The sequence below is a fragment of the Papio anubis genome, chromosome 20 (genome assembly GCF_008728515.1).
Source record: "Papio anubis isolate 15944 chromosome 20, Panubis1.0, whole genome shotgun sequence".
Classification (NCBI taxonomy): domain Eukaryota; kingdom Metazoa; phylum Chordata; class Mammalia; order Primates; family Cercopithecidae; genus Papio; species Papio anubis.
The window spans coordinates 43,773,614-43,785,761 of record NC_044995.1 but is presented as its reverse complement, the minus strand read 5'-3'; the positions used below and the strand labels follow the sequence as shown (position 1 = coordinate 43,785,761).

General features: G+C 59.3%; 1 protein-coding gene across 1 annotated transcript; it reads right to left on the bottom strand.

The window, feature by feature from the left end:
- Nucleotides 1-880: 880 nt before the first annotated feature.
- PRR36 (proline rich 36) lies at nt 881-6,632 on the bottom strand. Its single transcript, XM_003914804.4, has 6 exons — nt 6,218-6,632; nt 5,363-5,637; nt 5,141-5,243; nt 4,793-4,905; nt 1,908-4,700; nt 881-1,737 (listed from the first exon to the last, which is right to left on the bottom strand). The coding sequence occupies exons 2-6, from the start codon at nt 5,628-5,630 to the stop codon at nt 1,220-1,222; spliced, it is 3,795 nt and encodes a 1,264-aa protein (XP_003914853.2). The 5' UTR covers nt 5,631-5,637; nt 6,218-6,632; the 3' UTR covers nt 881-1,219.
- Nucleotides 6,633-12,148: the final 5,516 nt, after the last annotated feature.

The window sequence follows — 12,148 nt, the reverse complement described above, 5'->3', positions numbered from 1 at the left end:
GGCTCCAGGGTCAAGATGACTGAGCTGGGGGTTAGGGTTAGGGTTAGTTGGGGGAGGAAGAGCAGGAAACTCTGATTGGAGGGGGCCTGTGAAGATGTTTGGGATCTGATAAGGACGCCTGACAAAGGAGACAGGGCAAGGATGCCGTGGGGGTGGGATGCACCAAGTGGCACTTCGAGGACACTTGGAGACAGGGTGCAGTGTGAGGACTCCATCTCCCACCCAGCCCTGGGAGAGGCCACTTCTTCCTGCAATCCCCTACTGGGGCAGTTGGCCCGAGGCCCTATACCAGCCGAAGGGCCATGGGAAGGGGTCTCCCATCCTTGCCTCGGTGCCCTCCAATCTTCCCACCTGTTCCCCTGGAGTACTAGTTCCCCGCATCGAGTTTGAAAAGTGTGCCAGACCAGGCACGGTGGCTCACGCCTGTAATCCCACCACTTTGGGAGGCTGAGGAGGGCAGATCACCTGAGGTCAAGCAGAAGAAGAAAAAGAATAGAGAAGAGAAGGGAGGGGAGGGGAGGGGAGGGGAGGGTTCCAGTCGCTCCTTCACCTCGGTCATGCACTGGCTCATCCACTAGGGCGCACAGCCCCAGCCAGGCCCCTCCTGCGCGGAACGTTTCCACCAGAAGTCGGACACCAAGAGGCCCAAGTTCACACACTTGGATGGGTGAGCGGCACCAGATGGCCAGGACTCGGCAGGGCCCCGCCCTAACCCCACCTGGCCTGCCCCTTTTCTCACAGAAGAGGAAAACCGTACTTAATCCAGAGCTCCAACCGGTTCGCGCACAGCCGCCAGCAAGACCTTACCTGGCCTGGCCCCCCGCGCCGCTCAACCCGCTGGAAGCCCCCAGCCCCGGCCCTCTCGGTGACAGCGAAGGTGTGCAGGCCCCAGTGTCCCAGTTTTATTGCAAACTCGGGCTGTGCGGGGTGGGCAATACACTGGACATGGGGCGGGGCTCGGGGAAATGGCACGTGTCCTAGGCCAAAGGGGCGGAGCTCGAGGGGCGGGCCTAGTCAAAGCTGTGGGTAGGTCCGGAGCCTCCGAGGCCAAAGGCAGGGGTGGAGCCTGGGCCGAAAGGCTCAGGATTCAGGGAGCTAAGACCAATCCACCCAGCGGTGCTCCAGGGCAGTGGAGGCGGGGTCTAAAGCAAACAGGCATACCCAGAGGGGCGGATCCTAAGGCAGGGGTGGGGCGTAGCAGGCGGGGCTGTGGTCTAGCTCAGTGGAAGGTCTCCACCTCCACCACGGTCCAGTCACCCTGCGGGGAGGCCACGTCGTCCGGAGAGAAGCTGGTGACCGAGGTGATGCTGGCACGGGACTCGTCCAGGGGAGACAGTAGTTCGGCCCAGCGGCCGAGTTCGGCGTCGCTGAGTGCAGTCCGGGCGCCCCCCGTGACGCCACCACCCTCGGCGCCTCCTGGGCCCCCGCCGCTGCCGCCCGCGGCACCCTCGGCAGCTGCCAGTAGCAGCGTCCGGCTCAGCAGGTGCTGCACGACGCTAGCCTGCAGCGCCCCCAGTGGCAGCTCGCCCAGGCGCGCCTGCTTCGGGCTCCGAGAGGACGCCCCAGGCCCGGCCCCAGCCCCAGCCACCGCCTTCCCACCGCTCGCGCCGGAAGTGGGCCCCGGATCCAGTGCGCCTGGGGCTGGGGTCGCCGACTCGGGCCCTTCAGTCTCGTAGATGGTGCACAGACCGTCAGCAGAGCCGGGTCCGCCAGCGGGAGGCCACGGCAGCTGCGCACCTGCGGGGAGGGACGCCAGGTGGGCGGTGGGGGTGATAAGACATGCCTCTGCCTCAAGGTCCCGCCCCCTTATGAAAGTTCCGCCCCGGACCCAGCTGTCCCGCCCCCGAGCTGGGAAGCCTCGCCTCCGACCCCGCCCACAGCCAGGCCGGGTCTGGGGTGCCCCTTACCTGGAGCTCCGCGGAAGGCGAGCGGCGGAGCGGGGCCTCGACTCCAGGCAGCCGGGTGGCAAGCGGCGAGCTCTGCGTCGGGGGGCGGGGAGGCTGCGGCGCCGCCCTCGGGCCCACTGTCGTAGCCACGCAGCTCCTCTGGCGTGCTCGTGGCGCTGCTGCTGTGGCCGGCCAGGTCCGGGCCGCTCAGCGTGCTGGACGGGCTGCGCGAGGGCGGCGGCGGCGGGCCGGGGGCCAACGCCAGGGTCAGCCGTGGGCCGGAGACGGAGGTATCCGGACCCGGGGTCGGGGGGCGGCGTGGGGCCTGCAGGGTGGGTGAGGCAGGGGGAGAGGGAGGAACCTGCAGAAGGGGCGCTGCCAGAACAGGTGGGGCCTGTGGAGGAGGCGTGGCTAAAGGAGACTTTGGGGGTGAGGCAGAGGGTGAGAAAGGGGCCTGCTCAGGGAGTGAGGCAGGCGGAGAGGGAGGGGCCTGCAGAGGAGGTGTGGCCAGAGCAGGCGGGGCCTGTGGAGGGGGCTTGGCCGAAGGAGACATTGGGGGAGAGGCAGGGGGAGAGGGTGGGACCTGCAGAGGAGGCGCGGCTAGAGAGGGTGGGGCCTGTGGAGTGGGCGTGGCCGAAGACGACACTGTGCGTGAGGCAGGGGGAGAGAAAGGGGCCTGCCCTGGGGGTGAGGGAGGGGGAGAGGAAGGGGCCTGCAGAAGGTACACTGCCATAGCAGTTGGGGCCTGTGGAGAGGATGTGGCCAAGGGAGACAGAGGGGGTGAGGCAGGTGGAGAGGGAGGGGCCTGCAGTGGAGGCAAGGCCAGGGCAGGTGGGGCCTGTGGAGGGGGCGTGGCCAAAGGAGACAGAGGGGGAGAGGGCAGGCCCTGCAAAGGGGGTGAGGCCAGAGCAGGTAGGGCCTGTGGAGGAGGCGTGGCTATGGAAGAGGGGGTCTCCGGAAGGGGCGCGATCAATGGCGAAGGTGGTGCTTGCAGAGGGCGTGGGTCTGGACAAGGTGGAGTCTCCAGATGGGATGTGGTCAGGGAACCAGAAGCTGTCTGCAGAGGGGGTGGGGCTAGAGAAGGTGGGCTCTCCAGAGGGGGTGTGGTCAGGGAAGCAGGAGGTGTCTGCAGAGAGGGCGGGACTAGAGAAGACTGGGTCTCCAGAGGGGGCATGGTCAGGGAAGAGGGAGGTGCCTGAGGAGAGTAGGAGGCCAGAGAAGATGGAGCCTGCAGAGGGGATGTGATCAGGGGTGAGTTTAGGGGTGAGACAGCAGGAGAGAGAGAAGTCTGCAGAGGGGGTGAGGCAGGAAGGGAAACAGGGGCCTGCAGAGGGGGTGAATCAGGGGGAGTAGAAGAAGGCTGAGAAGGCGAGGTCAAAGAAGGTTGGGTTTGCCTAGGGGACACTGTCAGAAAAGAATGTGTGGCCTGCAGAGGGGGTGAGCCCAAAGAAGTTGTGGCCTGCAGAGAGGATGAAGCCAGAGGAGAGGGAGGTGCCTGCGGAGACGGTGAGGTCAGAGAATGTGGGACCTGTATTGGGGGAATGGTCTGGAGAGAGGGCGGGGCCTGCACAGGGGGCGTAGTCATAGAAGGTGGGGCCTGTGAGTGGGGCGGGGCCATGGGTGGGGGCGGGGCCTGCAGAGGCGAGGCCAAAAGAGAGGGAGAAACTAGAGGACGATCCTGCAGAGAGACTGTGGTCAAAGGAGAGGGAGAGGCCTGCAGAGGCAATGTGGCCAGAAGAGGAGGGTCCTGTGGAGGAAGAGTGGCCAGAGTGTGGGGCGTGGCCTGGGGGGACGGGGAAGGACTGGCCTGCGGAGGGGGCGTGGTCAGAGCAGAAAGGCCTGGCTGAAGGAGTGTGGCGAGGGGAGAAGCCGGATTCCCGAGAGATGTTGCCGGAGAAACAGGGCCTTGTAGAGGAGACATGGCTGACAGAGGAGGTGTGGCCAAGGGAGAGAGGAGAGTCGGAAGAGAGGGCAACGCTGGATTAGCTTGGGTGGGGGGCATACTCTGCAGAGGGGATGAAACTGATGGAGAGACTGAAGCCACAAAAGCGGCTATGGCTAGGGAAGAGGCGCCTGCTTCTGGAAAGGATGTAATCACCTGTGTGGGTGGAATTTGCGAGGGGGGTGTGGCTGGTGGAGAGGGGAGGGTCTGCAGAGAGGGAGAAGCAGAGGGAGAAGGAGGGGCTAGAGGAAGGGGCGTGGCCAACTGACAGGTAAGGCTCGGCGAGTGGGGCGTGGCCGGCAGGGTGGGCGGGGCCTGACTTTGGAGCACGGCTGGAAGAGGGGGCGTGACCGGTGGAGAGGGAGGGAGCGTGGCTGGCAGGGGAGTGGCTGCGTTGTAGGGAGGCGGTACGGGTCTTGCCTTGGTACCCGGTGGAGACGGTGTGGCCAAAGGAGAAGAAGAAAGCGGGACTAGTGCTGGGGCTGCGTCCTTCCTTAGGGGTGTGACCTGCGGGGGGCGCAGAGCCTGCAGCCCTTTCGGTTTGGGCTGCGAGGGATGCGCAGGAGCCCTGGGTGTTCCGCGGGCTGAGGGCCCAGAACGGGCTGGGGAGGAGAGAGGGGTGGCGCTGGAGCTCAGGGGGCGCGAGGCCGGCCTCTGGAGACCCCCACCGGCGCTGGGCCGCCTCCTGGCAGCCGGGCTTGGCTCGGTGGTACTGTGCTCCGAGGCGCTGCTCACTGATTTCCGGGGGCCCTCTGTCGCGGGCCGTGGCCGGGCACTCGGAGCTGGCCGGGGGAGCCCCACCTCGGTGCCCGCAGCCCGGGACCGACGGGCCATGGCCGGGGAGGGGGTTCCTGGGGTAGGCCTGGAAGTGTCTGGAGAAAAAGTAGAAGGCCAAGGGTCACCGATACCTCTGAGGCGGCCCCCCTCGCTGCCCAGGAACCCCACTCTTCTCCAGGTCACATACCTCTCCGTGCCCCAGCGCCGAGGGCACTCCTTTTGGGAGCCTCTGTAGCTTTTCCTCTGGCTACAGTTTCCTCCGCTGGGATCCGGAGTCCCTTTTGGCCAAGAGGGCCTGGCCTGGAGACAGAGGGGGCCACACTCAGGCCTAGGTCCTTGTTTGGCTTCCCAAGCCTCTATTTTCCCATCTGTGAAATGGGCATGCGCCCTCTTTGAGGACCAATAATGGCTTTCACCCAATTTGTGTCCAGTGACCTGCAAGTGCTGCCGCGCCCCAACTCGTGTAAAATAAAAGGTTCCAGACTCTGTGACGCCAACCCTGGCTGAGGGGACTGGGGGAGAGGGAGCAGGTTACCTAGTGGTCCCGCTGGCACGCCCTGGGCTAGAAACAGGGCCTGGGCTGGTGTTCTTGGCAGGAGGAGCTCTCTCCCCTCTCCCGGAGGCTGGGGCCCTGGAAGCTGCGGGGAGAAGGCCAAGTCACAGGTGCCCCGGAGAGGTGGTGGTGGAGGGGAGACAGGACAGCTATTGGAAGTGGGAGGGAAGATCGGGTCGGAGCTGAGGAAGGAGGCTGGGGTACCTGGGTTTCGGGAACTTGTCCCAGCACTCCGCGTTGGTCCCGCTCGGGGCGCAGACTCGGAAAGAGTGGCCCCGCCGATGCCCCCGGCTCGCTCTGCCAGAGGTTTTCGCCCCACAGCTCCCGCAGCTCCCAGAACTCGGAGGGCTGCGGGAGTTACTGGGGGAGGGGGTCGAGGAGAGCCTGGGGGCCTGGGGGTCAGAAGTCCAGGAGGGCGAGCAGCCGGCGTCCGCGTGGTGGCCCCTGCCTTGGCCTTGTCTCTCTTGTCCATCTTGCACCTGAAGAGACAAACTGGTCCGCATCCCAGGTTCTGGACACCTACGTCGCCTCCAGAGACCTGGACCCGGGTACCTCACTGCCCTTTCGCAGCATCGCCACCCATGTACACTCAAACCTCGGCCTCGGCTTCCATCCGCTCGGCTCCCACGCACCTACACCCACTCGCCAGCCCCACTGCTTCTTGCTGTCCCCATGTCCCACCCCCCACCGCTTTTCCCCAAAGCGAAGAGGCTCTGCCTGCCCCAGCCCGCCGCCTCCCCCGCCTCAGCTCCAATTCAGGACCGATCTCCACGCCCCTACCCCTCGCCCCCTCAGGGACTCAGACCGCCAGCCTCGAGAGCAGGGAGCTGCCACGGGCTCCGGATGTGGGGGACCGGAGCGCACGCCCGGGTCTCCCCGCCAGCCCCCAGCGGCCTCCCCCAGCCTCCTCCAGGGATGCCTGCACCTGCTGGGAGGCAGAGCGGCCCCGCTGCCCGCGAACGGGCTCCGGGAGACAAAGAGCCGCGTCCCGGGCCCGACCCCTCCCCCAGCCAGGCCTGGCCCGCGCCCAGCCTCTCCACCTGCTCGTGTCGCACTCACCTCCGCCTCCGGCCTCCGGCCGCTCCTCGCAGGGTCGCCTGGGGTGGGGCCCGGGCCGGAGTGACACGGTGGCCGCCAGCGGCGAGGAAGCGAGGGGAGGGGGCTGCAGGCTGCGGCGCCGTGGGAGCCGAGCCTGTCCCGCCCCTCGTCCGCGGGCGGGAGAGCCAGGGGCGCGTGCTCGATCTGGACCCGGGAGCGCGGCCGGCGGAAGCGCGCCGAGGGGGATGGGGGAGAAGGGCGCGTTGGAGAGAGGGGTGGCTTCTCCACGGTCCGAGGGAAGCCTGTTTCCCCAGTTGCGCCTGAGGAACCCAGAGAGTCAACGGTTGGGACTGGGGGAGCAAATCCCTGGGGTCCTCGACTGTCCTCCCCAACACATACACCTGCCCCGACCCCCACCACAACCACCTGGCGACCAAGGACCGCCTGGACGCGGATAGGCTGGGCCCTGGCAACCAGGAGGCGGGACCACCGTGCCTCTGGCCCACACACCAATCCGGCCGCTCGGTAGCCCTGGCACTTTCCAGTCCTTCGCGTCTGCGAAAGCCAGGCCGCCCAGGGTCTCTGGGGGGCAGCCGCCCACCCCCTCATACCCGAAGGTGTTCCCCAGACGCCAGGAAACCCCTTATCTGGTTTCCTGGGGTCGGAGAACTGCTAAGAGAATGCCGCCCGGTGAATTTCAGGGATGCAAGGTAGACCCCAGATTTGGGGGGAGAGAGAAAGAAAGAAAGGAGGAGTAGGAGGGAGACAGGAGACACAGAATATCTGCAGGGTATTCTGTGAGAGGTGACCCAGCCATCTGCAGGGTAGAGCACACCCACCCTCCACACCCTTCCAGCTAACAAGACGTCAAGTCAGCAGAGGCTTCCTGGCAAAGCTGGGCTTCCAGGATACTAGGTTATGTCGACCTGGGAGATGTCAAAACAAGTGCATAAGGCCTGGCGCGGTGGCTCACGCCTGTAATCCCACCGCTTTGGGAGGCCGAGGCGGGCGGATTACTTGAGCTCAGAAGTTCAAGACCAGTCTGGCCAACATGGTGAAACCCTGTCTCTACCAAAAAATACAAAAATTAGCCGGGCGTGCTGGCAAGCACCTATAATCCCAGCTAACCTCTGAACCTGGGAGGCAGAGGTTACGGTGAGCCAAGATTGCGCCACTACACTCCAGCCTGGGCGACAGAGTAAGACTCTGTCTCAAAAATGAAAACAAACAAACAAAAAAACCAAAAACACAAGTTCACGAAGGACACAGAAGATCCTGTACAAGGGTCCCAGCCCAGCCGGAGCAAGTGGGAGGTGTCCTGTTGGTGACTTAAGCCAGGGCAGGGGCCTCGGTGGAGAGCTGAGCTCCAGGACTGTAGCATGAAGAGGGTGGGACCCTGAGGGTGAAAACAGCCATTCCTCAGCTCCCTCTCCTTATAAGAAGAGTCTGGCCTTGTCACCTCTGTCGGCCAAGTCCCCTCCTCATACGGCCTCCATGAGCTTTCCGCCTGGATGTCTCATCCCTCCAGACTCACAGCCACTTTTTACCCCATTCCAAGAAACCAGCGTCCTCTGCCCCATCACCAACCCCATTGCAAACTCCATATGCACAGTTCACTCGCTCCTGGAAATCAGGGGGCCTCCATGCACAGGAAACCGATAATGCAACTTGGTATCGGGTGAACTGGGGTGGGGGAGTGGGGACGTTGGGCCCATTTGAGGTTGCAGAAATGGAAGGCAGAGAAAAATGGCAGAGCTGAATGCCATGCTTTGGCCTCCAGATTGGATCATTCTAGGCCTTATCTTCTCCCTCAGTCTACCAATGATCACCCGTGTGAACCCCTTGTGGCATGACACCAGCCTGGTTACCTGTCTACCCACCTACACCCAGTGCCCCCTTCTAAATCACATCCACCTACGCAGATCCCTGCCCTCCTATTTATTTATTTTTGAGACAGGATCTCACTCTGTCACCCAGGCTGGAGTGCAGTGGCATGATCATCACAGCTTCACAGCTCACTGCAGCCTCGACTTTCCAGGTTCCAGTGATCCTCCCACCTCAGCCTCCCAAGTAGCTGGGACTAGCAGCCGAGGTGGGTGGATCATTTGAAGACAAGAGTTAGAGACCAGCCTAGCCAACACGGTGAAACTTTGTCTCAACTAAAAATACAAAAAATTAGCTGGGTGTGGTGGCACATGCCTATAGTCCCAGCTACTCAGGAGACTGAGGCACAAGAATCACTTGAACCCAGGAGGCGGAAGCTGCAGTGAGCCGAGATCATGCCACTGCACTCCAGCCTGCACAACAGAGTGAGACTCCTTCTCAAAACCAAAACAAAACAGTCTGGGCACAGTGGCTCATGCCTGTAATCCCAGCTCTTTGGGAGGCCGAGGTGGGCAGATCATGAGGTCAGGAGTTCAAGACCAGCCTGGCCAATATGGTGAAACCCCCATCTCTACTAAAAATACAAAAATTAGCCGGGCGTGGTGGCACGCACCTGTAGTCCCATCCACTATGGAGGCTGAGGTTTCAGTGAGCTGACATCATGCCACTGCACTCCAGCCTGGGTGACAGAGAGAGACTCCGTCTAAAAATAAAATAAAATAAAATACAAAAAAAAAAAAAACCTGAATCACCTGAGGTCAGGAGTTCGAGACCAGCCTGGCCAACATGGAAAAAACCTGTCTCTACTAAAAATACACAAATTAGCCAGGCATGGTGGCATTCACCTGTAATCCCAACTATTCGGGAGGCTGAGGCAGGAGAATCACTTGAACCTGGGAGGCGGAGGTTGCAGTGAGCCGAGAGCGTGCCATTGCACTCCAGCCTGGGTGACAGAGCAAGACTCTGTCTCAAACAACAACAACAACAACAACAACAAATAAAACAAGTAGCTGGGACTAAAGGCTACCCCACCGTATCAGGCTAATTTTAAAATTTTTTGTAGAAACAGGGTCTCGCTATGTTACCCAGGCTGGTCTCGACCTCCTGGGCTCAAGTGACGCTCCCACCTCAGCCTCCCGAAGAGCTGGGATTACAGGCAGGAGCCACCTCACCCAGCCTCTCCTGCCTTCTGACTATGATGCAAGGGTTCCTCCAGGGTACATGAAACCCACCCTGTAATTAATTGGGATCTGGACTCTGCCCTATTATAAAAACACTCCCAAAACCTCCATCAACAGAGGGATGAGTAACATGAATCAAACTGTCCCCTACAATGGAATGGAACTTGGCAATAGAAAGGAACAGACTACCGCTACTCTCAAAACAGGGACTAATCTCAAAAGCACGCCAAACAAAAGAAGCCACAAAAAGCACTCACTGTATGATTCCATTTATAGAACATTCTAGAAAATGCGAGCTCATCTGTAGTGACAGACAGCACATCAGTGGTTGCTTGGAACCGGTGGGGGAGGGACATTGAATGAACTACCCAGTGTAGCCACTCTTAGGCTTGTGACTCTCAGGTGAGGGCCAGGCAACTGTAGTCCCTGCTACTGGGGAGGCTAAGACAGGAGGATCCCCTGGAGCCCAGGAGTTTGAGGCCAGCCAGGGAAATATAAGGAGACCGCATCTCTAGAAGAAAAATAAATAAATCACAAATATGTGTGTGTGTGTGTGTACACATATTTTTTTTTCTTTTTTTTTTTAAGACAGAGTCTCAATCTGTCACCCAGGCTGGAGTGCAATGGTGTGATCTTGGCTCACTGCAACCTCCACCTCCCGAGTTCAAGCAATTCTTCCGCCTCAGCCTCCCGAATAGCTGGGCTTACAGGTATGCGCCACCACGCCCAGCTAATTTTGTATTTTCAGTAGAGATGGGGTTTCTCCATGTTGGTCAGACTGGTCTCAAACTCCTGACCTCAGGTGATCCACCCACCTCAGCCTCCCAAAGTCCTGGGATTACAGGCGTGAGCCACTGCACCTATATTTTATATATATATATGTGTGTATATATGTGTGTATATATGTATATATTTTAAACTGTGAGGGGCTTTTTTGTTTTGTTGTTTGTTTGTTTTTGTTTTTGAGATGGAATCCTGCTCTGTTGCCCAGGCTGGAGTGCAATGGTTTGATCTTGGCTCACTGCAACCTCTGCTTCCTGGGTTCAAGTGATTCTCCTGCCTCAGCCTCCTGAGTAGCTAGGATTACAGGTGCCCACCAACACACCCAGCTACTTTTTTATATTTTTAATAGAGACAAGTTTTCACCATATTGGCCAGGCTGGTCTTGAATTCCTGACCTCAGGTGATCCACTCTCCTCGGCCTCCCAAAGTGCTGGGATTACAGGCGTGAGCCACCATGCCCAGCCCCTAATTTTGTATTTTTAGTAGAGACAGGGTTTTGCCATGTTGGCCAGGCTGGTCTCAAACTCCTGGCCACAAGCGATCCACCACCTTGACCTCCCAAAGTGCTGGGATTACAGGCATGAGCCACTGCAGCCCAACCAATACATACTTTTTTAAAGCTAGTAAATTGTGGGGTAATTTGTTACAAAGTAATAGCTAACTCACATTCCAAAATCTTAGAGGCTGGATAGTAAATAACAAGCACTGAGGGGCGATGTGGAGAAATTGGAATACTGATGTCCTGCTGATGGGAATGTAAACTGGTTCAGCTAAACCCAGTGCAGTAGCTCATGCCTGTAATCCCAGCACTCAGGTAGAGGCTGAGGCAGGCAGATCACTTGAGCTCAGGAGTTCGAGACCAGCCTGGCCAACATGACAAAACCCGGTTTCTACTAAATATACAAAAATTAGCCAGGCGTGGTGGCACGTGCCTGTAATTCCAGCTACTTGGGAGGCTGAGGCAGAAGAATCACTTGAACCTGGGAGGTGGAGGTTGCAGTGAGCCGAGATCACACCACTGCACTCCAGCTGGGATGACAGAGTGGGATTCCATCTCAAAAAAAGAAAAAGAAAAGAAATATTTGTACACTCGTGTTGATAGCAGCATTATTCACAAGAACCAAAAGATGGAAGCAAACCCCAAGTGTCCACCAGCAGAGGAGTAAATAGATAAAATGTGGTTTGTCCACACAATGGAATAGTACGCAGCCTTGAAAAGGCAGAAGATTCTGATGCATGTTGTGACACAGATGAACTGTGAGGACATCATGCTCAGGGAAATAAGCCAGACATAAAAGGACAAATCCTGTGTGATTCCACTTGTAGGAGGTCCCTAGAGGAGTCAGATTCATGGGAGACAGAAAGTAGAATGGTGGGTGCCAGGGGCTACGGGAGGGAGGTGGGGAGTTAGTGTTTCACGGGGACAGAGTTTCAATTTGGGAAGATAAGAAAGTTCGGCGAGGCAGGCGGATCACAAGGTCAGGAGATCGAGACCATCCTGGCTAAAACGGTGAAACCCCATCTCTACTAAAAATACAAAAAATTAGCTGGGCGCAGTGGCGGGCGCCTGTAGTCCCAGCTACTCAGGAGGCTGAGGCAGGAAAATGGCGTGAACCCGGGAGGTGGAGCTTGCAGTGAGCCGAGATCACGCCACTGCACTCCAGCCTGGGTGACAGAGCGAAACTCCGTCTCAAAAAAAAAAAAAGAAAGAAAGAAAGTTCAGGAGATGGATGTTGGTGATGGTTGTACAACCATGTGAATATGCTCAATGCCACTGAGCTGTACACTTAAAAATGGTTACAAGCCGGGCGCGGTGGCTCAAGCCTGTAATCCCAGCACTTTGGGAGGCCGAGACGGGCGGATCACAAGGTCAGGAGATCGACCATCCCATAACCCGTGAAACCCCGCCTCTACTAAAAAATACAAAAACTAGCCGGGCGAGGCATGGGCTACCAGAACCCAGCTACTCGGGAGGCTGAGGCAGGGAGAATGGCATGAACCCGGGAGGCGGAGCTTGCAGTGAGCTGAGATCCCGCCACTGCACCAGCCTGGCGACATGAGCAGACTCCGGCCTCAAAAAAAAAAAAAAAAAAAAAAAAATGGT

Coding starts and splice junctions, on each gene's coding strand:
- PRR36 (XM_003914804.4), bottom strand. CDS start 5,630: ATGGACAAGAGAGACAAGGCCAAGGCAGGGGCCACCACGCGGACGCCG. Junction 4,906..5,140: donor CGTGCCAGCGGGACCACTAG/GTAACCTGCTCC, acceptor CTCTGTCTCCAG/GCCAGGCCCTCTTGGCCAAA. Junction 4,701..4,792: donor CGGCGCTGGGGCACGGAGAG/GTATGTGACCTG, acceptor CTTTTTCTCCAG/ACACTTCCAGGCCTACCCCA.